This window comes from Portunus trituberculatus, chromosome 2 (assembly GCF_017591435.1).
Source record: "Portunus trituberculatus isolate SZX2019 chromosome 2, ASM1759143v1, whole genome shotgun sequence".
NCBI classification, from domain to species: domain Eukaryota; kingdom Metazoa; phylum Arthropoda; class Malacostraca; order Decapoda; family Portunidae; genus Portunus; species Portunus trituberculatus.
Window position 1 is genome coordinate 187,591 of NC_059256.1, and position 23,783 is coordinate 211,373.

The window sequence follows — 23,783 nt, forward strand, 5'->3', positions numbered from 1 at the left end:
GGTACTATGTATTTTAAGTTTTAATTTTTATTTAATTTTAGTTGTATAGTTTTTTTTAAGTTTTTTTCTTTTACTGTATTGTTTTTAATTAATTCTAATTAGTTGTTTTTTTTTTCATATATGTACACGTTGAATTCATTTCATTTTTTGTAGCGGCGCCATATGACCATTGTTGTTGCGGCGCCAAAAAATAAAATCCATCCATCCATCGAGTGGGGAGTGTTCTCTCCGTTGCTACTGCTTTAAATGACGGTGTCCCACAGGAAAGTATTCTTAGTGTTACGCTATTCGCAGTTGCAATAAATGGTGTTATAGATACTCTACCGGATGGCGTTCATAGCTCCTTGTATGTGGACGACTTGTGCATCTCCTTTGCTGCTGCTAGGATCTCACTGATTGAGCGAAAGCTCCAACTGGCAATAAATTGGGTGTCCAGTTGGGCCAACATAAACGGTTTTTGATTCTTCACCTCATAGACCGTGTCTATGCATTTTTCTCGAAATCGTTGCGTTCATCCAGATCGCGATTTATATTTAGCCAATAGACGCATCTCAAATGTGGAGGCCACTAGATATCTTGGCCTATTGTTTGACAGCCATCTTACTTTGGTTCCACATTTACGTTCTCTTCTTCGTGTTTTAAGTTACACCTCTTGGGGTGCGGACAGTGACGCTTTGCCGCTTCTTCACCGTACACTTATACTTCCAAAGCTGGAGTACGGCTGTCAGATCTATTCATCCGCAACGGATGCACGACTACGCAAGCTTGACTCCGTGCATCATGCTGCATCATGGCTACGGGTGCATTTCGGACATCTCCAATACCTAGCCTTCTAGTGGATGCTGGTTTCTGGCCGCTCGACCTCCGGCGCCAATCTTCGATGCTCCGGTGTTGGTTTCGCACCCACCGTTTTCCCGATTCTGTCCCTTGTCTGTCAATATTGCGGGACTCGCGTTCGCAGGCGTATGTCTCTCGACCAAGTCTACCTAAACCTTTTGGCCTTCGAGTGGCAAACCTCATGATAGAGTTGTCCATCGACCCCACTCTTGTCTCCTCTTTCCGGCTCCCACGAGTTGGTTATTGGTAGCTTCCGGTTGTTTCATCATGCCCTCCTGCCATGGATGGCAAGAAACATTTTCTGCCAGCTCTGTCCCACACACGGTTTTTAGAACACTTTTATCCATACTGAGGACATCCCCGTTTTTACTGATGGATCCAAATCCGACGCAGGCGTTGGGTTTAGTGCGGTTTTCCCCTCTTTTTATCGGTCTGGCAGCCTTTCTTCGGTAGCCCCGTCTTTACTGCGGAGCTGTCTGCCATAGTTCTAGCTTTACAGATCATTTTTAGTCTCCCGGTTTCGTCTTTAAACTCTCGCAGTGCTCTTACTGCTCTCTCCTCTTTTATTTCCCCTCACCAATTGGTTTTATCAGCCCTGGAGTGGCTCTATCTTCTTACCAGAAGAGGATATCGTGTTGGATTCTGTTGGGTCCCTGGTCACGTAGGTGTTCCCGGGAATGAACACGCAGATCGCCTCGCTAAAGAGGCAGCAAGTCGCGCTCCATATCCTGCCCCTGTTCCGTTTCAAGATGTATTTCACACTATTCGTGTGGCAGTTGCAGCAATTTGGCTGAGGAGATGGCTAACGGGGGTCGCAACCTCGAAAATGGGAGAGATCACTACTTCCACTATCCCTCAGTGGACATACTCCCATGTCCAGGATCGCCGTGCACAAACTTTATTGGCGCGACTTCGTATAGGTCACACGTACCTTACACAAAGGTACCTCCTGACAAGGGACCCTCAACCTTACTGTGATGACTGCTTGGTGCCGCTCACCGTGCGGCACCTGTTGGTAGAGTAGTGCCTAGTTTGACTGATTACGACACCGCTACCTCTACCGCTGTCGCGGTAGAGATAGCGGTGTCTATTATATATCAAAGGTCCTTGGACCATAGTGCCTGGCCCAGGGCCATGACGTTTTTAGATTTTTGGGAGAAGCTGGACTCCTGCCAAATCTGTGAATTTTATCCGATTTTATTATATGTATTTTAATGTTTTCTTAAATTTTATTGTATACTGTATTTTAGTTTCTTCTGATTCTCGAATATTTCTTTGTTTATAGTTTTGTAGTTTTTAATTGCTTTTAGTTAGATTTTCATTTTATGGTGTCATTTTTGGTGTTATTTATTTATTTTTTTAATTTTATGGTGTCCTTTTTAATATTTCGTAGCGGCGCCAGATGACCGCTGATGTTGTGGCGCCTTATTCTAAATCATCCATCCATCCATCCCTTCCATCCTCTACTCTGTTTCCCAAATTTAATTTTGCCTTCACCAACTTTTTATTCTCCCTCACCTCCACTCTTCTCTTCATCCACTCCCTCCTATTCCTTCCTCTCCCTCCTCTCCTTCTTTCTTCCTCTTTTCCCTCCCTCACATGACCATCTTTCTTTCCCCTTCCATCATCCCCTAACTCTCTCTCTCTCTCTCTCTCTCTCTTGGTTCCTTCAACACGCTGACCTCCCCTACTCTCCAGTCATCCCCTCCTTCCCAACTCTCCTTACATTTCCTTGTTCCCTCTTTTCTCTTACCATACTCTTCTCTAATCCACACTCTCAACTCCTTCCTCTCATCCCACCCTCTGTATACTCCCTCCCTGTCCTTCCCCCACATACCTGAAACCCAATTAACAACACACGTGACCACAACCTTACCACTTGGTCCACACGCCGATCCTCGCTCTTCACAGTACCGCCAAAATTCTTGGCTAGCCACGTCTCCACCTCGTGGCAGCCGTATTGCTCGGCAATGTTCAACGGGTGTGTCCATTCCTGTCTTGCACGTGAGGGCAACTACCACCTGAACGAGGCCAACGACCTTCACCTATCCGACACTCGACCGTCGGCGCTCGTTATTAACCCAGTTGCTCGGCGCTTCATCTGAGCAACCCACCGAAGCTTCTCAAGCGGCCACCGCGGCTTCTCGAGCGTCAGTAGGAGTTGACGTGGCTCCTGCAGCTCGCCTTCCTCGGCAGACAGAAGCTGAGCCTCGTCCTGCTCACTTCCTCCTACGCTGGCTGGCTCTGCTCTCACCGTGGTTACCTCAGAGCCGTGGGCTGGTCCTGAGTGCTGCTACCCTCTCCTTACCACGCTCCGACTCCCGTCACTGCTGTGCACCTGACGCCCCTTCTCCTCCTGCGCCTCCTTCGCCTACCACTTCAACGCCACCTACAAGGGCGGAGCTGTGCTGCCCCGCCCTCGCCACACGAGACGAAGGGACGCAAGACGGATGGAAGCCGAGCTGAGTGTCGCTGCTGAGTCCAGAGTGCTGCAACCTTCCTGCAGAAGGTTCTGTTATTTGTGAGGCTGTTTGGTGGTTATTGGTTATTGGAATAGTAAATGGTGTCTTAACCATTCTCTCATGTTTGTTTTACCTTCCGATAGCAGCACCCATCTTGGAACCCTTGACACGTGGCGACCTCGCCAGGATTGGGTCAACTGCTATTTGGAAGGGTCTATGAAGTCGCCCATGCGCGCCACTTGCTGTCTGCGGCCCGGAAGCAAGTGTTCATCCTCTACCGTTCTTCTGTGGCTCCTGTATGCCTGCGGTAGGGTTTGTTGATGGTAACCCCTTTTGTTTTCAATCGTGTTGTTGGAAACTACTTTTGTTCTACACAAGCACTCCTAGTGTTGTGTTGACTGTTGTCTTGTGCCCTTTTTCAGGGCTGTTTTGTTACCATTGTTTCTTCCACACTTATTGTTTTGGGTTTTCTATCCTTTCACTTATCTTTTTCTCTCTGGGTCCTTATTGCTCTTATTGTTGGGTTGTCTGGTTATATCTTGAGTGTTTGATCTATTTACATTGTGATTTCACGCTATGTCTAGCTTTGATGTTTTTAAGGCTCAGGCCGATGCTTTGGGTCTTGAGGGTGCTGAGCTTGGTCAGTATGTTCTACAACAACAAGCTATTGAGAGGGACCAGCGAGCTACCGAGAGAGAAGAGAAGCGGCTCCTAGCAGAGAGAGAAGAAAGAGCTGCTGAGAGAGACTTCCAACTTGCTAAGCTTCAAGCTGAGAAGGAGATACAGCTCGCCCGCAGCACCGGTCAAGGAAAAGTGAGTACTTCTTCCTGTGAGAACGTCAGAGGACCGAAGTTGCCAACTTATCAAGAGGGAGATGATATAAGCAACTTCCTCGTGCGCTTTGAAAGGGTGGCTGAACTACTCCAGATTGATAAGGATAGCTACGCTGCAAGACTTGGGTGTCTCCTCACGGGTAAGGCTACTGAACTGTATACGTCGTTGTCTGCTGACATAACTGAAGATTACGCTCTTCTGAAGAAAGCTCTCCTCACTGGGTTCAGTAAGACCGCCGACAACTACCGTCTGGAGTTCCGCCAAGCCAGGATTAGGGTTGGGGAAAATTATCAGCAGTTCTCTGTCCATCTGACTCGACTGTTCCAGGCATGGTCGGAGGCATCTGATGTCGCCCACACTTTTGAAGGTCTTAAAAAAATTCATCCTGCTTGACCAGTTTTTGACTAATCTTTCTCCAGATTTGAGGGTTTTCATCAAGGAGCGTCGGCCGACAGACCTTCCCGACGCAGTAAGGCTTGCCGACGACTGGTCATCTGCCCGTCACGCCTACCCGAAAGCCTACTCTTCTAGTTCCCGAGGAACTTCTAAAGCTGCCTCTGGGGTAAGCCCTACATCATCTCAAGGTGACTCCAGCAAGTCCTCTGTCCAGTCCACCCCTAAGAAAATTACGTGCCACCAGTGTGGAGAAGACGGCCATATTCGGCCGCGCTGCCCTAAGAATCCCCGCGCCTTCAAGGATTGGGAAGCGGGTAAGTCGACTCCTAAGGTTGGGTTTTGCCTTGGTGACAAGAGTGTCCCAAACTATTCTGTCTCGGGCACCATTAACGGATCTTGGAGCTCGAACATCATCCGTGACACTGGCTGCTCGTGTGTGGTAGTCTCAGAAGAGGTGCTTCCAGACGTAGATGTGGAGAGTTGTCCCAAGATTTCCCTAGCTGACTACTTGGGAAGAGTAGACAAATTCCCAGTTGTAAAGTGCTACGTGCGCTGCCCCCTTCTACACTGGTTGGACTGAGGTGGTGAGAGCTCCTATAAAGTTTGCTGGCGCTCTGATAGGAAACATCCCGGGAGTTATGGATCCCCAGGTCTCTAATCCTTCTCCAGCTCCTCTTCCTGATTCCAGCAGGGCATCCTTGTCATCAGAGCTGCAGCCGGAGGTTTCTACCAGTGCTTCGACTGTGTCTTCGGCTGACCAAGTACACGCTGTTACCACCCGTGCCGGAAGGATGAAAAGACTGCATCCTCTGGTACTTCCAGAACTTCAGCCTCTCTCCATGACCCCTCAAGAGTTCAACCAACTGCAAGCCTCGTGTCCTTCCTTAACTGGGGTACGACAGAAAGCCTCTACGGGAGAAGTTGAGAAAGCCAGGAACGGGTCGTCCTTCCAGTACCTGTACGTCAATGGGCTTCTCTACCGCAAGTGCCTCACTTCTCAGCTTCCAAATAAGGTAGGCCAACAATGCCTGGTTGTCCCAAGTGAGTGTCGCCAGATCATACTCTCAGTGGCCCACGAGAGTCCCTTGGCTGGACATTTCTCTCACCGCAAGACTGAGTTGAAAATTTATGAACATTTCTTTTGGCCAGGTATGGGAGCGGATATCCGTGCCTACTGCCGCTCTTGTGACAAGTGCCAACGGATGTCATCAAAGGGCCGGGTGCGTCCTGTCCCTCTTCAGCCCCTACCTGTGATCACCGAGCCTTTTTCCCGAGTCGCCATTGACCTCGTTGGACCTCTTTCTCCTCCATCTTCCGAGGGCCATAGACACATTCTTACCTTAATAGATTTTGCAACTGGGTTTCCAGAGGCCCTGCCACTTAAGGACATAGACTCAGTATCAGTAGCTGAAGCCTTACTAGTGATATTTGCACGTGTAGGAATTCCTAGAGAAATCCTCTCTGATCGAGGAACTCAGTTTACCTCCAGTCTGTTATCAGAGTTACATAAGCTGCTTGGTGTTAAACCTATTTTCACAACTCCTTTCCATCCCAGTGGCAATGGACGCATAGAGAGGCTCCATGGTCCTCTCAAGGCAGCTCTGCGCAAGCTCTGTGCTGACAAACCCAGGAGTGGCACCGTTACCTCGTTCCCACGCTCTTCGCCCTCAGGGAAATCCCCAGTGATCGGACCGGGTTCTCCCCCTTTGAACTACTATATGGACGCTCTGTTCGAGGACCTCTCACGGTGTTGAAGGAGTTGTGGGATAATCAGGACATCCAGGGAGAAGAAAGAACCAGCTTCCAATACGTCCTGGAACTTCGAAACAAGTTGTCAGAATGTGCCCAGCTTGCTGCTCAAGCAGCTGATGTAAGTACTGCCCGTTACAAGTCCTATTTTGATCTTAAATCTCAGGACAGGAAGTTTAATCCAGGTGACGAGGTACTAGTTCTTCTTCCCAGCCACACAAGCAAGTTATTGGTAGCATGGAATGGTCCATACAAGGTCCTTGAAAGACGTGGTAATGTTGATTACCTTATAGACGAGCCTCGTGGGCCTAAACTATACCACGCCAATCTACTTAAAAGATACCATCGACGAGCAGTTGTTAACAGGCTCCATGTTCTCGACGAGATTCAATCTCTCGAAACAAGCGAACCCCAGGACAGCACCGTTCCCGTCGTGGAGGAGAAATTGCCTGACGCCAGCTCCACGGAACTGCCCATTACGGCCGATGAATGGCTGGATTCTTCACCACCAAGTATGCCGGAGATAAATCCCTCCTTGCCCTGGGAACAACGAGGCGACATCGAGGACTTACTGCTGGACTACAGGGATGTATTCTCCACCACACCTGGCTGTACCTCGACTATCATGCACGATATTGTCCTCACCACCACCAACAGGATTCAAGCTAGGTTGTACCCTGTCCCTATTCACCTTAGACCTCACTTTGATGAAGAAGTAGATAGCCTTTTGGAACAAGGGATAATTCAATTGTCTTCCTCTCCCCACTGTAGTCCTGTTGTAATGGTTCGGAAGTCTGACGGTTCCTACAGGATGGCTATTGATTACCGGAAATTGAACTCCGTTACGGTCTTCCACGCTGAGCCGTCTTGTAATATGGAAGAAGACCTTCACATGTTCGCTGGTGCTAAATACTTCTCGGAAATTGACCTCTGCAAGGCTTATTACCAAATTCCATTGACAGACAGAGCCAAACCCCTAACTGCCTTTCCAACTCATCGTGGTCTCATGGAATTCTGCCGCTTACCCTTCGGACTTGTCACAGCATGTGCTACCTACGTCCGTCTGATGCGTCTTGTCCTCGCCGGGTTACCCAACATTTCTTTCTACTTTGATAATATATTTGTCCACTCTTCAGATTGGCCTCAGCATATCAGCGCCCTCAGAGCTACGCTTGAGAGACTACGCTCCCACAACCTGACTGCCAAGCCTTCCAAGTGCCGCTTCGGTGTTCACTCCATCCACTATCTCGGATTCGTACTAGACGGAGAACAGCTGAGACCTCAGAACAGCAAGATGGAAGCGCTGTGCAGGATAACTCCCCCTCTGTCCAAGAAAGCTCTCCGCAGTTTTCTAGGTATGATTGCCTTTTATAGGATGTTTATTCCCCAGGCTTCAGACTACACCGGACCACTCTCTGACCTCTTGAAGAAAGGAGTCCGCGAACCTCTCGCCTGGGATGAGACTGCGTTGAGCTGCTTCAATCACCTGAAGCAAGTGTTGTCCAGCACACCAGTACTACAAGTTCCAGATTGTGGTTCCCCTTTCATCCTTCGGAGTGACGCTTCAAGTCACGGACTAGGATCTGTTCTGCTGCAATACCATCAGGGGGTGCCTCATCCTGTCGCCTATGCCAGCAGGAAGCTCCTGGACCGGGAAAAGAGGTATTCCACCATAGAACGTGAGTGTCTTGCTGTTGTGTTTGGTGTGCTCCGCTTTGACTATTATCTCAGAGGTCGTGAATTCATATTAGAAGTGGACCACAAGCCCTTGTTGTACTTGGAAACCTTTAAAGGCAAGAATGATAGGGTGTTGAGATGGGCCTTAAGTCTACAAGCCTACCGGTTCAGAGTCGTCCATATTGCTGGGAAGGACAACGTGGGAGCAGATTTAATGAGCAGACTCCCAGCCTAAGGCGCCTTGAAACCAACCTCACCAGTGCCTCCCTCCTTTTCTTAACATGTATGTTCTTTCTTTTCATGTGGTAGTTGTTATAATCTACCTGGAGTAGATTCTTCTATGGGGGCCTGTGTGAGGGCAACTACCACCTGAACGAGGCCAACGACCTTCACCTATCCGACACTCGACCGTCGGCGCTCGTTATTAACCCAGCAGCAGTGTCGCTGCTGAGTCCAGAGTGCTGCAACCTTCCTGCAGAAGGTTCTGTTATTTGTGAGGCTGTTTGGTGGTTATTGGTTATTGGAATAGTAAATGGTGTCTTAACCATTCTCTCATGTTTGTTTTACCTTCCGATAGCAGCACCCATCTTGGAACCCTTGACACGTGGCGACCTCGCCAGGATTGGGTCAACTGCTATTTGAAGGGTCTATGAAGTCGCCCATGCGCGCCACTTGCTGTCTGCGGCCCGGAAGCAAGTGTTCATCCTCTACCGTTCTTCTGTGGCTCCTGTATGCCTGCGGTAGGGTTTGTTGATGGTAACCCCTTTTGTTTTCAATCGTGTTGTTGGAAACTACTTTTGTTCTACACAAGCACTCCTAGTGTTGTGTTGACTGTTGTCTTGTGCCCTTTTTCAGGGCTGTTTTGTTACCATTGTTTCTTCCACACTTATTGTTTTGGGTTTTCTATCCTTTCACTTATCTTTTCTCTCTGGGTCCTTATTGCTCTTATTGTTGGGTTGTCTGGTTATATCTTGAGTGTTTGATCTATTTACATTGTGATTTCACGCTATGTCTAGCTTTGATGTTTTTAAGGCTCAGGCCGATGCTTTGGGTCTTGAGGGTGCTGAGCTTGGTCAGTATGTTCTACAACAACAAGCTATTGAGAGGGACCAGCGAGCTACCGAGAGAGAAGAGAAGCGGCTCCTAGCAGAGAGAGAAGAAAGAGCTGCTGAGAGAGACTTCCAACTTGCTAAGCTTCAAGCTGAGAAGGAGATACAGCTCGCCCGCAGCACCGGTCAAGGAAAAGTGAGTACTTCTTCCTGTGAGAACGTCAGAGGACCGAAGTTGCCAACTTATCAAGAGGGAGATGATATAAGCAACTTCCTCGTGCGCTTTGAAAGGGTGGCTGAACTACTCCAGATTGATAAGGATAGCTACGCTGCAAGACTTGGGTGTCTCCTCACGGGTAAGGCTACTGAACTGTATACGTCGTTGTCTGCTGACATAACTGAAGATTACGCTCTTCTGAAGAAAGCTCTCCTCACTGGGTTCAGTAAGACCGCCGACAACTACCGTCTGGAGTTCCGCCAAGCCAGGATTAGGGTTGGGGAAAATTATCAGCAGTTCTCTGTCCATCTGACTCGACTGTTCCAGGCATGGTCGGAGGCATCTGATGTCGCCCACACTTTTGAAGGTCTTAAAAAATTCATCCTGCTTGACCAGTTTTTGACTAATCTTTCTCCAGATTTGAGGGTTTTCATCAAGGAGCGTCGGCCGACAGACCTTCCCGACGCAGTAAGGCTTGCCGACGACTGGTCATCTGCCCGTCACGCCTACCCGAAAGCCTACTCTTCTAGTTCCCGAGGAACTTCTAAAGCTGCCTCTGGGGTAAGCCCTACATCATCTCAAGGTGACTCCAGCAAGTCCTCTGTCCAGTCCACCCCTAAGAAAATTACGTGCCACCAGTGTGGAGAAGACGGCCATATTCGGCCGCGCTGCCCTAAGAATCCCCGCGCCTTCAAGGATTGGGAAGCGGGTAAGTCGACTCCTAAGGTTGGGTTTTGCCTTGGTGACAAGAGTGTCCCAAACTATTCTGTCTCGGGCACCATTAACGGATCTTGGAGCTCGAACATCATCCGTGACACTGGCTGCTCGTGTGTGGTAGTCTCAGAAGAGGTGCTTCCAGACGTAGATGTGGAGAGTTGTCCCAAGATTTCCCTAGCTGACTACTTGGGAAGAGTAGACAAATTCCCAGTTGTAAAGTGCTACGTGCGCTGCCCCTTCTACACTGGTTGGACTGAGGTGGTGAGAGCTCCTATAAAGTTTGCTGGCGCTCTGATAGGAAACATCCCGGGAGTTATGGATCCCCAGGTCTCTAATCCTTCTCCAGCTCCTCTTCCTGATTCCAGCAGGGCATCCTTGTCATCAGAGCTGCAGCCGGAGGTTTCTACCAGTGCTTCGACTGTGTCTTCGGCTGACCAAGTACACGCTGTTACCACCCGTGCCGGAAGGATGAAAAGACTGCATCCTCTGGTACTTCCAGAACTTCAGCCTCTCTCCATGACCCCTCAAGAGTTCAACCAACTGCAAGCCTCGTGTCCTTCCTTAACTGGGGTACGACAGAAAGCCTCTACGGGAGAAGTTGAGAAAGCCAGGAACGGGTCGTCCTTCCAGTACCTGTACGTCAATGGGCTTCTACCGCAAGTGCTTCACTTCTCAGCTTCCAAATAAGGTAGGCCAACAATGCCTGGTTGTCCCAAGTGAGTGTCGCCAGATCATACTCTCAGTGGCCCACGAGAGTCCCTTGGCTGGACATTTCTCTCACCGCAAGACTGAGTTGAAAATTTATGAACATTTCTTTTGGCCAGGTATGGGAGCGGATATCCGTGCCTACTGCCGCTCTTGTGACAAGTGCCAACGGATGTCATCAAAGGGCCGGGTGCGTCCTGTCCCTCTTCAGCCCCTACCTGTGATCACCGAGCCTTTTTCCCGAGTCGCCATTGACCTCGTTGGACCTCTTTCTCCTCCATCTTCCGAGGGCCATAGACACATTCTTACCTTAATAGATTTTGCAACTGGGTTTCCAGAGGCCCTGCCACTTAAGGACATAGACTCAGTATCAGTAGCTGAAGCCTTACTAGTGATATTTGCACGTGTAGGAATTCCTAGAGAAATCCTCTCTGATCGAGGAACTCAGTTTACCTCCAGTCTGTTATCAGAGTTACATAAGCTGCTTGGTGTTAAACCTATTTTCACAACTCCTTTCCATCCCAGTGGCAATGGACGCATAGAGGCTCCATGGTCCTCTCAAGGCAGCTCTGCGCAAGCTCTGTGCTGAAAACCCAGGAGTGGCACCGTTACCTCGTTCCCACGCTCTTCGCCCTCAGGGAAATCCCCAGTGATCGGACCGGGTTCTCCCCCTTTGAACTACTATATGGACGCTCTGTTCGAGGACCTCTCACGGTGTTGAAGGAGTTGTGGGATAATCAGGACATCCAGGGAGAAGAAAGAACCAGCTTCCAATACGTCCTGGAACTTCGAAACAAGTTGTCAGAATGTGCCCAGCTTGCTGCTCAAGCAAGTTTTTAGAACACTTTTATCCATACTGAGGACATCCCCGTTTTTAATGATGGATCCAAATCCGACGCAGGCGTTGGGTTTAGTGCGGTTTTCCCCTCTTTTTATCGGTCTGGCAGCCTTTCTTCGGTAGCCTCCGTCTTTACTGCGGAGCTGTCTGCCATAGTTCTAGCTTTACAGATCATTTTTAGTCTCCCGGTTTCGTCTTTAAACTCTCGCAGTGCTCTTACTGCTCTCTCCTCTTTTATTTCCCCTCACCAATTGGTTTTATCAGCCCTGGAGTGGCTCTATCTTCTTACCAGAAGAGGATATCGTGTTGGATTCTGTTGGGTCCCTGGTCACGTAGGTGTTCCCGGGAATGAACACGCAGATCGCCTCGCTAAAGAGGCAGCAAGTCGCACTCCATATCCTGCCCCTGTTCCGTTTCAAGATGTATTTCACACTATTCGTGTGGCAGTTGCAGCAATTTGGCTGAGGAGATGGCTAACGGGGGTCGCAACCTCGAAAATGGGAGAGATCACTACTTCCACTATCCCTCAGTGGACATACTCCCATGTCCAGGATCGCCGTGCACAAACTTTATTGGCGCGACTTCGTATAGGTCACACGTACCTTACACAAAGGTACCTCCTGACAAGGGACCCTCAACCTTACTGTGATGACTGCTTGGTGCCGCTCACCGTGCGGCACCTGTTGGTAGAGTAGTGCCCTAGTTTGACCGAGTTACGACACCGCTACCTCTACCGCTGTCGCGGTAGAGATAGCGGTGTCTATTATATATCAAAGGTCCTTGGACCATAGTGCCTGGCCCAGGGCCATGACGTTTTTAGATTTTTGGGAGAAGCTGGACTCCTGCCAAATCTGTGAATTTTATCCGATTTTATTATATGTATTTTAATGTTTTCTTAAATTTTATTGTATACTGTATTTTAGTTTCTTCTGATTCTCGAATATTTCTTTGTTTATAGTTTTGTAGTTTTTAATTGCTTTTAGTTAGATTTTCATTTTATGGTGTCATTTTTGGTGTTATTTATTTTTTTTTTTATTTTATGGTGTCCTTTTTAATATTTCGTAGCGGCGCCAGATGACCGCTGATGTTGTGGCGCCTTATTCTAAATCATCCATCCATCCATCCCTTCCATCCTCTACTCTGTTTCCCAAATTTAATTTTGCCTTCACCAACTTTTTATTCTCCCTCACCTCCACTCCTCTCTTCATCCACTCCCCTCCTATTCCTTCCTCTCTCCCTCCCTCTCCCTTCTTTCTTCCTCTTTTTCCCTCCCTCACATGACCATCTTTCTTTTCCCCTTCCATCATCCCCTAACCCGCACTCTCTCTCTCTCTCTCTCTCTCTCTCTTGGTTCCTTCAACACGCTGACCTCCCCTACTCTCCAGTCATCCCCCTCCTTCCCAACTCTCTCCTTACATTTCCTTGTTCCCTCTTTTCTCTTACCATACTCTTCTCTAATCCACACTCTCAACTCCTTCCTCTCATCCCACCCCTCTGTATACTCCCCTCCTGTCCTTCCCCCCACATACCTGAAAACCCAATTAACAACACACGTGACCACAACCTTACCACTTGGTCCACACGCCGATCCTCGCTCTTCACAGTACCGCCAAAATTCTTGGCTAGCCACGTCTCCACCTCGTGGCAGCCGTATTGCTCGGCAATGTTCAACGGGGTGTGTCCATTCCTGTCTTGCACGCCTGGGTCAGCACCTCTCTGCACCAGCCATTGGGCAGATGCTACGCATCCCCCTACCGCTGCAAAATGCAGGGGTGTCCAGCCATCATTGTCCTTGCCGGTGAGGGACCAGCCAGCATCCGTCAACTGTTCCAGAACTTCCACGTGGCCATTGTAGCTGGCGACGTGCACCGAAGTTATTCCCTCCGGGTGTGTGGGAGTGGGCGGGGTGACATCTATGAGGGCTGCCACACATTCATGATGGCCCTCCGCTGCAGCAAGGTGGAGAGCTCTCACTCCTTTGTGATGAGAGAGAGAGAGAGAGAGAGAGAGAGAGAGAGAGAGAGAGAGAGAGAGAGAGAATATACATTTTTTATTATAGGTATGTGGAAAATCTGGCCTAGGGAAAAAAAAAGGTCCACTTAGTTGCCAGTTCCCCTGCAGACCCGAAAAATTTATCCAAAAGAAAAGATAATTATCTTGGAACCCTCCTATTAAGTCATAGGAAGTTGGAAATAAAAGAAGTAGGCATGGAGTTTCAGAGCAAAGCCTTGTACAGCGAGGCAGCAGGAAGAGGGGAGACATGCAGTTTTAACAAGATCACAAGAAAAGTTACCATGTAAATAGCGGTAAAAAATAGCAAAAGATGCAATATTTCAGCGGTGAAGAGAATTCTAATAGAAGGGAGGAAGAGAAAGAAGTAAAACCCTGGCCTTATTAACAAAAGTTTTAGCTTTAGAGATAGAACTGATGGCAGTGGTGTCATCAAGATGAAAGGCGCAAGATTCGCTGTCGACCACAAGAGATTCTTAGCACCTAAAAACTCCCAGGATTCCCTTCCTACCTCCAGTACCTCACGATTGTCACTCGCCATAAAATTCCGAGTGCCGACTTTTTTTCACATAATCTTCATTAAAGTAAAGAGAGTTCACCAATCAGCTTTCAAAGAAAAAAAAGGATGACCATAGCAGCACCACAACCCTCCACATATCGCTGGCAAACACAAATAATTTAACACTCTTTCTATGTAATATGCCAAAGTAGCATGATTTTGATACTAATTTACAGGGTTTTCTATAATTATGCCAAAATTATCTCTCTCTCTCTCTCTCTCTCTCTCTCTCTCTCTCTCTCTCTCTCTCTCCAGTAAAGCCAGTTCTTCAGTTTTTTTTATTAAGATGATGGAGCTATAGTTATAAAGAGAAGGAAATTATTGTTTGACTGTTTCTACGTGATTTAAAAAAATAACAGTTATAGTATTGCAGAGAGAGAGAGAGAGAGAGAGAGAGAGAGAGCAGCCGAGTGATGCCTGAGGCGGCGATCTATTCTTACAGTTTCATGGCAAGATAACACTCAGCTTCGTCACATTACCATGCATCATCAAGAAAAAAAAAAAAAGACGCCATGGTCTTCCTGATAAAATTCTGCATATCATATTAGTCGGGGTTCGGGTGAGGGTTGTGGAGGGAGGGTCTGTGAGTAATTATAGTCAGGAGAGGGAAGAAAGCCGGGCATGCACCTTGAGAGGCTGGCGTGGTGCCTCGCGGTTAAAAAACGGAAGGTCTGGGCGAGATCCGATTACTGGACACGAATCCCACCGATCCGCCAAGGCTAGACGGATGATAAAATAATAAAATATTTACCATTGATATTAATAAACAACATACAAGATGAGCAATAAAGATTATGTTTAATCACATTCTTCAGCTAACGACACGTGGCAAGATCTAATGCTGCCAAGCTTCTCTTATATTCTACGAGACGTAGAAAATAAGACTGATGTCAGATCAAAGACGAGCGTAAAACTGGCCACACTGGAGGTGGGTGATATTTGAATTTTTATGTTTTCAACTTTTTGCGTTCTCAGTCAACTCTAAACTATCAGAGCCGATGGATGCCTTTGTCATTTCGCTCCGTAGAACTAAGTCAATATAATTTGGGTTATTATACGCATGAATGAAATTCCTAGTCATATTTCAATCTCTTCTCCACCAAACTGAAGGCAATTTTTTCTCAAAAGTCAAACATAGCATAACGCCAAAGGTGAGTATATCAGTTTAACTCAGCAGTATACCATGGCATCAAAGTGAGGAAGAGAGAGGAGAGAATACTGGCCAAGGGCAACATAAATTAGGGAAGGGGATTCCGAGGATGGTATAAGAGTCTTTTTTTTCAATTTCGAATTTTGAGTAAAGAATGTTTGTGCAGTTAGATACATACAGTTTTGTGTGAAGAAGACTTTACAGGGCAGCCTGTGACTGTCCTCTTGTGTTGAGAGAAGGGGAAACGTTCAGTGAGGTGAGTTGGCTTTAATGACAAGTTCACAACACCCCCTGAACCACTATTAGACCTCACTGGGAGTAATTCTCGTTTCAGCAGGTTTCCACTGCATCCTCCTTGGAATTATCCATTGTTATTACAGTGGATTTGTCAGATCGCCAGCCGCTGAAATCTTACTGACAGCCACATGAATCCCTGTAATCATCTGGCTGCCTCACAGATCCAGTAATTGTCAAGCTCCTCAGACGAATACCGTGCGGGATTCCTCAGTAATCGGGTCCAACCAGGGCACAAATCCCGCGCAGGTAGAAATCGTCTGTAGTGGTGAGCAAGTACTGGTCCATTTACCGGTACTATCGGTAATAGGCTTACCGGTATTGTACTGGTAAAAATTTTCTTAGCGGCAATGTCTTCAGCTAGTTCCGCTTGACGCTTGACATTAGGGAGGCGGTGAGCGTGGGATCAGGCAGACGTCCACGCGTAGATTCGAATCCCACCACATACCGCTTTAAGTTATGCCATTTGTCGAGTAGTTTAAAGTTATTACACGTCACCATGATAACCAGGCTCTAGGTGGTTACACCCAAGATGCCCTAATATGGGTACCACTATAATAAGTAAAATTGCCTGCGCCAGTAATGGGCGGAAGTTTAACAACGCTTCCCACATATACTTTTCAAGTATGCCTACAGGCGCCATAGGCCATTAAGTAAATAAAATAAATAAATAAAATGAATAAGTAAAAAAAAAAAAAAAAACGCTTGACGCTTTTTGTACCGCTAGTGCCAAATACACCGCCAGACTCCAGTCCCGATAAGGCTGTTTGGAATCACGTACCATCGACCAGCAGGCAATGAATCATGACTGGTCATATTGTGTGGTCATATTGTGTGTGTATCTATCCAAATATCAATTCATCATTCCAACTATCTATCTATATATCTATTTTTCTATCCATCTATCCATCCATCCATTTAGCCATCCATCAATCCAAACCATCCATCCATCTATCCATTCATTCATTCATTCAGCTATACATCGTTCCATCTATCCATATATGATAAGTAACAACACGCCATACAGTAACAACTCGGCTCACTGTGCCGGCACATGTAGTCCCAGTAACTTGGGCGGAGTCGGGCTTACGTGCTAGTAACGCCACACTTGTCTGTCCCATTAAGAGTTGTGTACCGCCAGTCTCGTCAAGACCATTTGTATCGCTGTCGCGTGCGAAATTTTGTTATCTTTGTTCAAACTCGTGGATAGAAGCATCTATGGAGCTGATATCCTAGCCAGATAAGCACGATCATCAATTGTCATTATGAGCGTATAATTATAACCCTTAATCTGTAGTCTTATAATGTATTATATATCGAATGTTTGGAGTCTCCAAATAGCTCCGACAGGCACAGTTCCGCACGACACCGACATACCATTACACACTTATTTATTTATTTATCTATTTTTTTTTTTTTTTTTTCTTTTTCTAAATAAATACAGAGAATTTCACATTTAATTTGTTAGGTAGAGAAAAGGATGATTTATGGTGCACCAGGAAAATTTTCAGTGAGAAATATTCGATAAATAATATATTATAAGACTAGTGATGTGTTATATACGCTCATAATGACAATTGTTGATCGTGTTTACTCTGGTTCCGTAGATTCTTCTATCCACAAGTTTGACCAAAGATAGCAGAGGGGTGTAAAACCAAGGGGATATTTTGGCATGGAGCGAAAATTCCTTACTCGATACCGCTACGGCCCCACTCGCCAGTCATTGCTACCGGTAAAGTACCAGTAGTATAAATAAGTTTGACGAGTACTGCGCGAGATTCATCAGTAATCTAGTGCATTGTTACGTTCACCGGTTAAACTGGTAAGATTGGCATCGGAGAGCCGGTGAACAATAACAATAAAAAAAAAAACTGCAGGTTCAACTGGTGAGGAAATGCAAAAGGGGGTCACTTTAAAAAGCTATTTTAATAACCCATAATGAAATTGACACATATATAACAAGAGACATGAAACACAGATATATAACATGAAACACAGGAAAATGACATACACATATACATATAAGACAGTAATAAATACAACAATAAAGAACCCAACTTAATACCTAACAATAATCCTAATCCTATATAGAGGCAATGTGGAAAGCACGGACGAGGGGAAGTGATACTTATGCGGTGTCGCAGTGGTGAAGTGCTGGGTAATGGTTGATCCCACGGTACACCCAAGAGGCGTTGTGTTCACTGGTTGAGGGCTGGACCTCAACTTGCATTCCAGAAAACTAAGAGCTGGCTCAACACTTCCGGTTGAGTCGAAAGGGGCCGCGTGAATCCAACTTCGGGACAGTAGCGGGGCTTCATGAAACGGTGACGTGGAGGGTTCATGAAACGGTGGCGTGGAAGGTTCACGAGACGGTGATGTGGAAGGGGAGGTGGAGAGGTAGCGAACGAGGTAACAAGCGGAGGAGGTGATGGTAGTAATGTATGTTACGGGCGGGCCGTAACATGCAGCTAGACCCAAATCCCGCGCCACTAGCAAAAATAGCCGTCTCATTCCTCCCAGACGAGTATCGCGTGGCGCCGGGACCAGCCAGTAATCGGGTCTGGACCCGAAACCAACGGATCCGCTTGGTCAAGTAATCGGATCTGTGAATAAATAATTGTGGGATCCTGCTCAACCCTAGAAAACGGGGTTGGGGTGAGACAAAGGAGGGGCTGGGGAGGATATTTTGGTTAATTCTTTACATAATTTGCTAGTCGTTCACACGATCAAGTGTTTTTTTGGCCTAGGAACCAGAAAGTTCGTGAAATTGGTCTACTGAGTAAAAAATGTGTTTGAGAGTGCTTGTTCTTTGCGGCGCATTGTTCTCTTAAGGATGATTAGTGAGTGTGATTCGAGTTAATGTATATTATTACAATTATTATTATTATTATTATTATTATTATTATTAATATTATTATTCATGTTTTTGTATTCATTATTTAATTTCATTGTTTAGTTATATTACTGCTGCTTTTTTCTCCTTTGGCCCACATTCCACACAGCACGATGACAGGCGAACGCCACACGATTGAGCATGACTTGAACTATTTCCACGATAACCGACGAACCCCACGGCTGACGACAGCAGCCAGACAGACAGTTACACGAAAGCTGTGGGATGAGCATACTATATTAAGATAACAACGAGCATAGGACAACCATTTAACAATATATTGTGTTGCTATCAATCATTTTTACAATTCCAGTACAACACTTGCACGATGGGCACACGATAAAGATATTACTCGAAGGTATATCGATAACAATACGATGTTTAACGACAACCGACAAATACAAGACGACATCTCAACAAACTGCACGAATGCCGCCCGACGAACATAAACTCAACACGACTGTTCTTTTTTTTTGGAATTCACGCCTGTATAGCAGCATCCACCGACGCCACTGGATTGTATGCCATGCAACGCGGCCCTTCCCACGCCTCGGGTCCACTCTCTGCAGGACATGCCTGGCCACATGGGCCTTCTCACGTCTCCCTAGTAGGACGCAGATGGCTACTGCATGTTAGGGTATGAACTGTATATGATTGTTTCCTTTGTTTCCATTCATATACGCGGAGAGCCCCACATACTATTTATGCCTTCGCTTGCACTTCCAACTTTAGATCATACTGAGGTCAATATCTGCTCTCACAAGTTCAGTGTGAGAATCTCTAGTTGTTAGATTATATATATGTAATTATAACTTGTATAATAGCACAGACATACATTTAATACTAGCACAGACATACATTTAATACTAACATATATTTTAGTTCTTACATTTATAATTAAATAATACTTTAACTGTTGTAATCAAGGCATTTGTCAGTATTCTTAAAAATAAGAATCGGCCACTGTGTCAATGAGTTTACTGACGACGGTGCTACAGACTGAAGGCTGCCGAGGTTAGACAGTGTATGGCTGTCACACGGATTGGCCGTTACGCTCTCAGTTCGGTAATTGCCAAGGAGCTGTGGACTTGTGTGTGTGCAGACTGTTTTAGTGTAGTGTAGTGAACCGTACTCTTAATGCAGTGAAAAACTAACCTGATGTATCATCAACCCTGAGAAAGGTGTGTGACATAGATAGTGAACGCTTGACACTTGACCTCAGTGACCGCTCATCTACAAACACCAGAACATACACGGATGAAATTGATATGAATAGTCTACTAATGAACAACCTCAAGATACAATTTGATTTAACCCATCTTTTCATCATTGACTAACAACAAAACAAGAAGCGAGGGAGCAAGCCCAGTAAATTAGGAGGCGGTGGCGTAATGGATAAGGTGGTGAACGTGGGATCGGGTAGACGTCCACGCGTAGGTTAGAATCCCACCACATACTGCTTGAAGCTATGTCATTTGTCGAGTGGTTTAAAGGTAGCTATAATATCCGGATTCAAGGTGGTTACAACAAAGATGCGCTTGGGGGTGATATAGGCCACAATATGCGCCACTAATGAGCGGAACCTTAACAGCGCTTCCCACATATACTCTTCAAGTATGCCTACAGGCGCTAAAGGCTATAACGTAAATAAAAATGGTTTGTTAGGTCGTGCATTACGCAGAAGGAACAGTATGACAGCTAACACAAACTACTGCCACATCACCAAGAACATGACCCTGATTTGTGCCTGTGGGTCTACCACGCCATGTTCAACGAAGTATTGCAGCGAATTACACTTCAGATAAGAAGACAGGACACAAACTGGAGGAAGACAATGACACCAAAGCTACGTTTTGGTCATTACACAACGCACCCTTCATGGTCACATGGGAGGAATACAAAACCATGCTTGACTTATTTTCGTGTTTGTCGTGTTGTTATCATCCAAGAATCTATTTCCAACAAAGATTCATTCCAGTATAACGTGTTATTATTATGAAGGTTCGTTATGTTATCGTTGAATTGTCATCCTGCTTTCACTCTTTTATCGTGCTACTATTTGGATTGTCGTACAGTGTTTGTACATCCTCGAGTATGGTTACTGTGCAATAAATACAATGAATGTCACACGACAATCACACGAACTTTCACAGACAGCGATGCGATATATTTGTAACAGTTTTATTCGACGATAAATCGCTACAAGAAATAAGGGATGTAATCTTTTTTTTCAGGAAGAATCTGAAAAGAAAAAAAAATTGCACGACCAACACGATATGCCCTAGATAGTCACTCGATATTTCACAACCCCCCCAGATGGGAACCGCCTTGTCGTGGTGGGGGGGCTTGCATGCCCCTGTGACCTGGCGAGCTAGGCTAGAGGGGGCTTAGGCCCCTGCTCTGCCCTTTCGAAGGGGAGAGGGCTACCCATGCTAGTAAGGTCGCCAGTGAGGGGTCAGACTAAATGGTTCCTACGTAGGATGCCAGTGGACCAGCGGAGCCACCCGCTGGAGGGATCGCCCAATAGGGGCCGTCCTGTGCTGGATGGTTGGGTGTCCAGGCTGGGATGCTTTGGGAGGGGGGTCTCAGCTCTGTCGTGGACAAACATTCGTATCATGTGGGGCCTGTTTTAAAACGACTGGTCCGCATGGGGACGAGGTACCCGTCCACGGCAGCCAGCGCTCCCTCCCATTGTTGTCCCAGTAGGTGGTTTCCTTGCCCTGGAGCCATTTTTGTGTAACTTTATATATATGGTGAAACACAAAAAACAGTCAGGTTCTCGTGAGGTGGCTGACCTGGCCCGCGAGACGTCATCTTCAGGTCTGAGTGGGAAGGAGGATTCCCCTCCACAAGAGCCTCCCGCAGCAGTCTCCTGTTCTGGGAGTTCTTCTGAGGGACGTATTTCTGCTGCATATGACTCCCTTGTGATGGTAAATGTTAACCCATCATTTTCTTATCACGCCTTGCACTCACTTCTCAAGGTGTATGGCACGGTTCTTCGCATTCGACTTGTTTACGATAAGGACTTTCCGTCTAATCGCTGCTATGTAACGTTTCTGTCATGTGATGAAGCCCGTTTGGCAGTAGAACATGTAGCATCACTGCCCCTTGCTGGCTCTGGTTTTAAGACAGAACTTCTCCACTCTTGCAATATTTCGGACAGTGACACGGACTACATCCCAAATCTTTTTGACAACCATTCAGAGAATTCAGTTCCTGAAGTCCGCCAGATCCCGCCTCCACGTTGGTTTGTGGCCTACTACAGAAATGGGCACGGGAATTTCATCCACGCCTCCCGGTACTTGTCCAAAGAGATCGGCACGATTCCTGAGGGAAACCTCAAGAAATACGGGAAGGGGGTGCTCGTTCGAGCAAAGACTTCACGCAGACAAGGATGTTGCAACAACTTCCCTGACAGCATGTTTGAGACTATTAAGGCACATCCCACCTTTAATTACAGTAAAGGTTGTGTGTACAGTTAGGATCTTTACGAATTTCCTGAAGAGAAAATACTGAGTATGTGTCCTAACTCAGTCCAGAAGGTGACAAAGATGAAGAATTCTACCAACATGGTCCTTCTTACCTTCTTTGGTTCCACCCTCCCAGACCGTGTTCATATCGGTCTTATCAACCTTAGGGTTAGGCGCTTTGTTTCTCGCCCTCTTCAGTGTTTCTCTTTTTATGGGGACGGTCACGGCAAAAGCTCCTGTAGGAAGCTTCTCGATGTGGTAATTGCTCTGCACTAGATTCACATTCTGAGGAGCATTGCAATGCTGCTGCTTATTGTTTCATTGCCGTGATGCTCACCAGGTACGTTCCAGGCAATGCCCAGGTATCGCCTGGAGCAGGACATTTACAGCTTGCTAACTCGCAGTTCATCAGCCTTGGTAGTGCTCGCCGCGAACTCCTGTACCGCCAGAAGGACGGTACTGGTGCGACATCCTATGCTTCTTTGGCCGCTCGCTCTTCAGTTGAGTCTGCCGGTCCGAAGACCACTCCTGCTACCTCTCGCTCTGTTGGGGCGGGTGGTCCTGTTTATCTGGCTAACAGGTTTGCCATTTTGTCTGATGACTCGGTTGAGTCATCTCTTAGAAGTGACGAGAAAAATACGGACTTGACCAAAGTCACCCATGTAGTAGATGTCCATTTGCCACCTGTATCTCCTAAGCCTTTCAAGGGTCTAACTAAGCGGCACCGCGGCTCTGCGGAGTCGTTAGATTTAGCTCAGCATAAGCAGTCTAAGTTTTCTCCCGGTGCACATAATCGTGAGTCCTCCAGGGACCGCTCTGCTAGGGTAGCTCCAGTAGTTTCTGTCCAGCCTTCTGTGACGCCCTCCGTCTCAGATCGGGCTTCTTATGATGAGGACGGTCTGAGCATGGAGACGTCCGATGATATTGTCACAGCCGTCCCTCGTGGACCCACTGTATCGGAAAGTGCAGTCCTGCGTGATCCTCGTCCTCCGAGGACCAGTAAAACTGATGATAGTTCGCATCACCCACCGATAAGCCGAAAGGCTGCGGTCCAACGACCCGGCACATCTCAACTCCCGGTGTCTTCTCGTCGTTTGATTATTTCTAGTCAGGTCAGTCACGGGCAGCCTCAAAAGGCTCGCTCGTCCACTGCACCCAAATAGTCGTCTTCAAGCTTCTACAGTGGAACTGTAGAGGCCTTCGCGCCTCGTGGGGGTAACTCCGAGCTTTGCTGTCGGAGTTCTCTCCAGCCTGTGTAGCTCTACAAGATACTATGATAGGTGATAGTACTTATTCTAGTCCTCCTGGCTATCGTGCCTTTTTAACACTCCTTTCCTGACCAGGGCCACCACGGTGGCACAGCTATTCTAGTCCGTCAGGATATACCTGTTATCCGGTACAACTTAACTCTCCCTTCAGGTGGTTGCTGTTAAGGTCTTTATGGGACGACTGTACACCATCTGCAGTTTATATCTCCTCCTCGGCTTCCTGTCTCCAGGGGTGAGCTTGACGGCCTGGTGCGTCAGCTGACTCCGCCTTTTCTTTGTTGGGAGATTTTAATGGCCGTCACCCATTGTGGGATGAAGGTGCTAGTAATCATCGTGGGGTTTTAATCGGTTCTTTTATTGAGGATGAGGGATTGGAGATTTAAAATTCTGGGGATGTTACACATTTCCACAGTCCTACTGGGACTTTTACAGCTATCGATCTTTCTCTGTGTACATCTGATTCTTTCCTTGATTTTAATTGGCGGGTCCTACCGGATTTACACGGTAGTGACCACTTTCCGATTTTATTGGAATGTGTGAACTCTGAGCCACAGTCCCAGCCCCCACGCTGGGTTTTAGACAAAGCAGATTGGCCTCGATTCACAGACCTTAGCTCTTTTATCCGTCCGCTGGCTGACTTTTCTACTTGTGCTGAGGC

The 23,783-nt window shown here is 46.9% G+C and overlaps 2 protein-coding genes across 5 annotated transcripts in view; one reads left to right on the plus strand and one right to left on the minus strand.

Annotated features, from left to right (window-relative positions):
* Window positions 1–8,963: 8,963 nt before the first annotated feature.
* On the plus strand, window positions 8,964–10,625 carry LOC123501155. The gene has a single exon (XM_045249767.1). The coding sequence runs from the start codon at window positions 8,964–8,966 to the stop codon at window positions 10,623–10,625; it is 1,662 nt and encodes a 553-aa protein (XP_045105702.1).
* A 2,188-nt stretch (window positions 10,626–12,813) lies between these two features.
* The window catches only part of LOC123507119 (probable E3 ubiquitin-protein ligase XBOS36), a 49,855-nt gene continuing 38,885 nt past the window's right edge, over window positions 12,814–23,783 (minus strand). For all 4 annotated transcript variants that reach the window (XM_045259703.1, XM_045259722.1, XM_045259713.1 and 1 more), the window contains one exon: window positions 12,814–13,457. In XM_045259703.1, the coding sequence (XP_045115638.1) occupies window positions 12,949–13,457 (509 nt within the window). In that variant the 3' untranslated portion in view covers window positions 12,814–12,948. The remainder of the gene's footprint in view (window positions 13,458–23,783) is intronic.

Bases quoted from the DNA above. Each gene is read 5' to 3' on its own strand.
- LOC123501155 (XM_045249767.1), top strand. From the start codon at position 8,964: ATGTCTAGCTTTGATGTTTTTAAGGCTCAGGCCGATGCTTTGGGTCTT.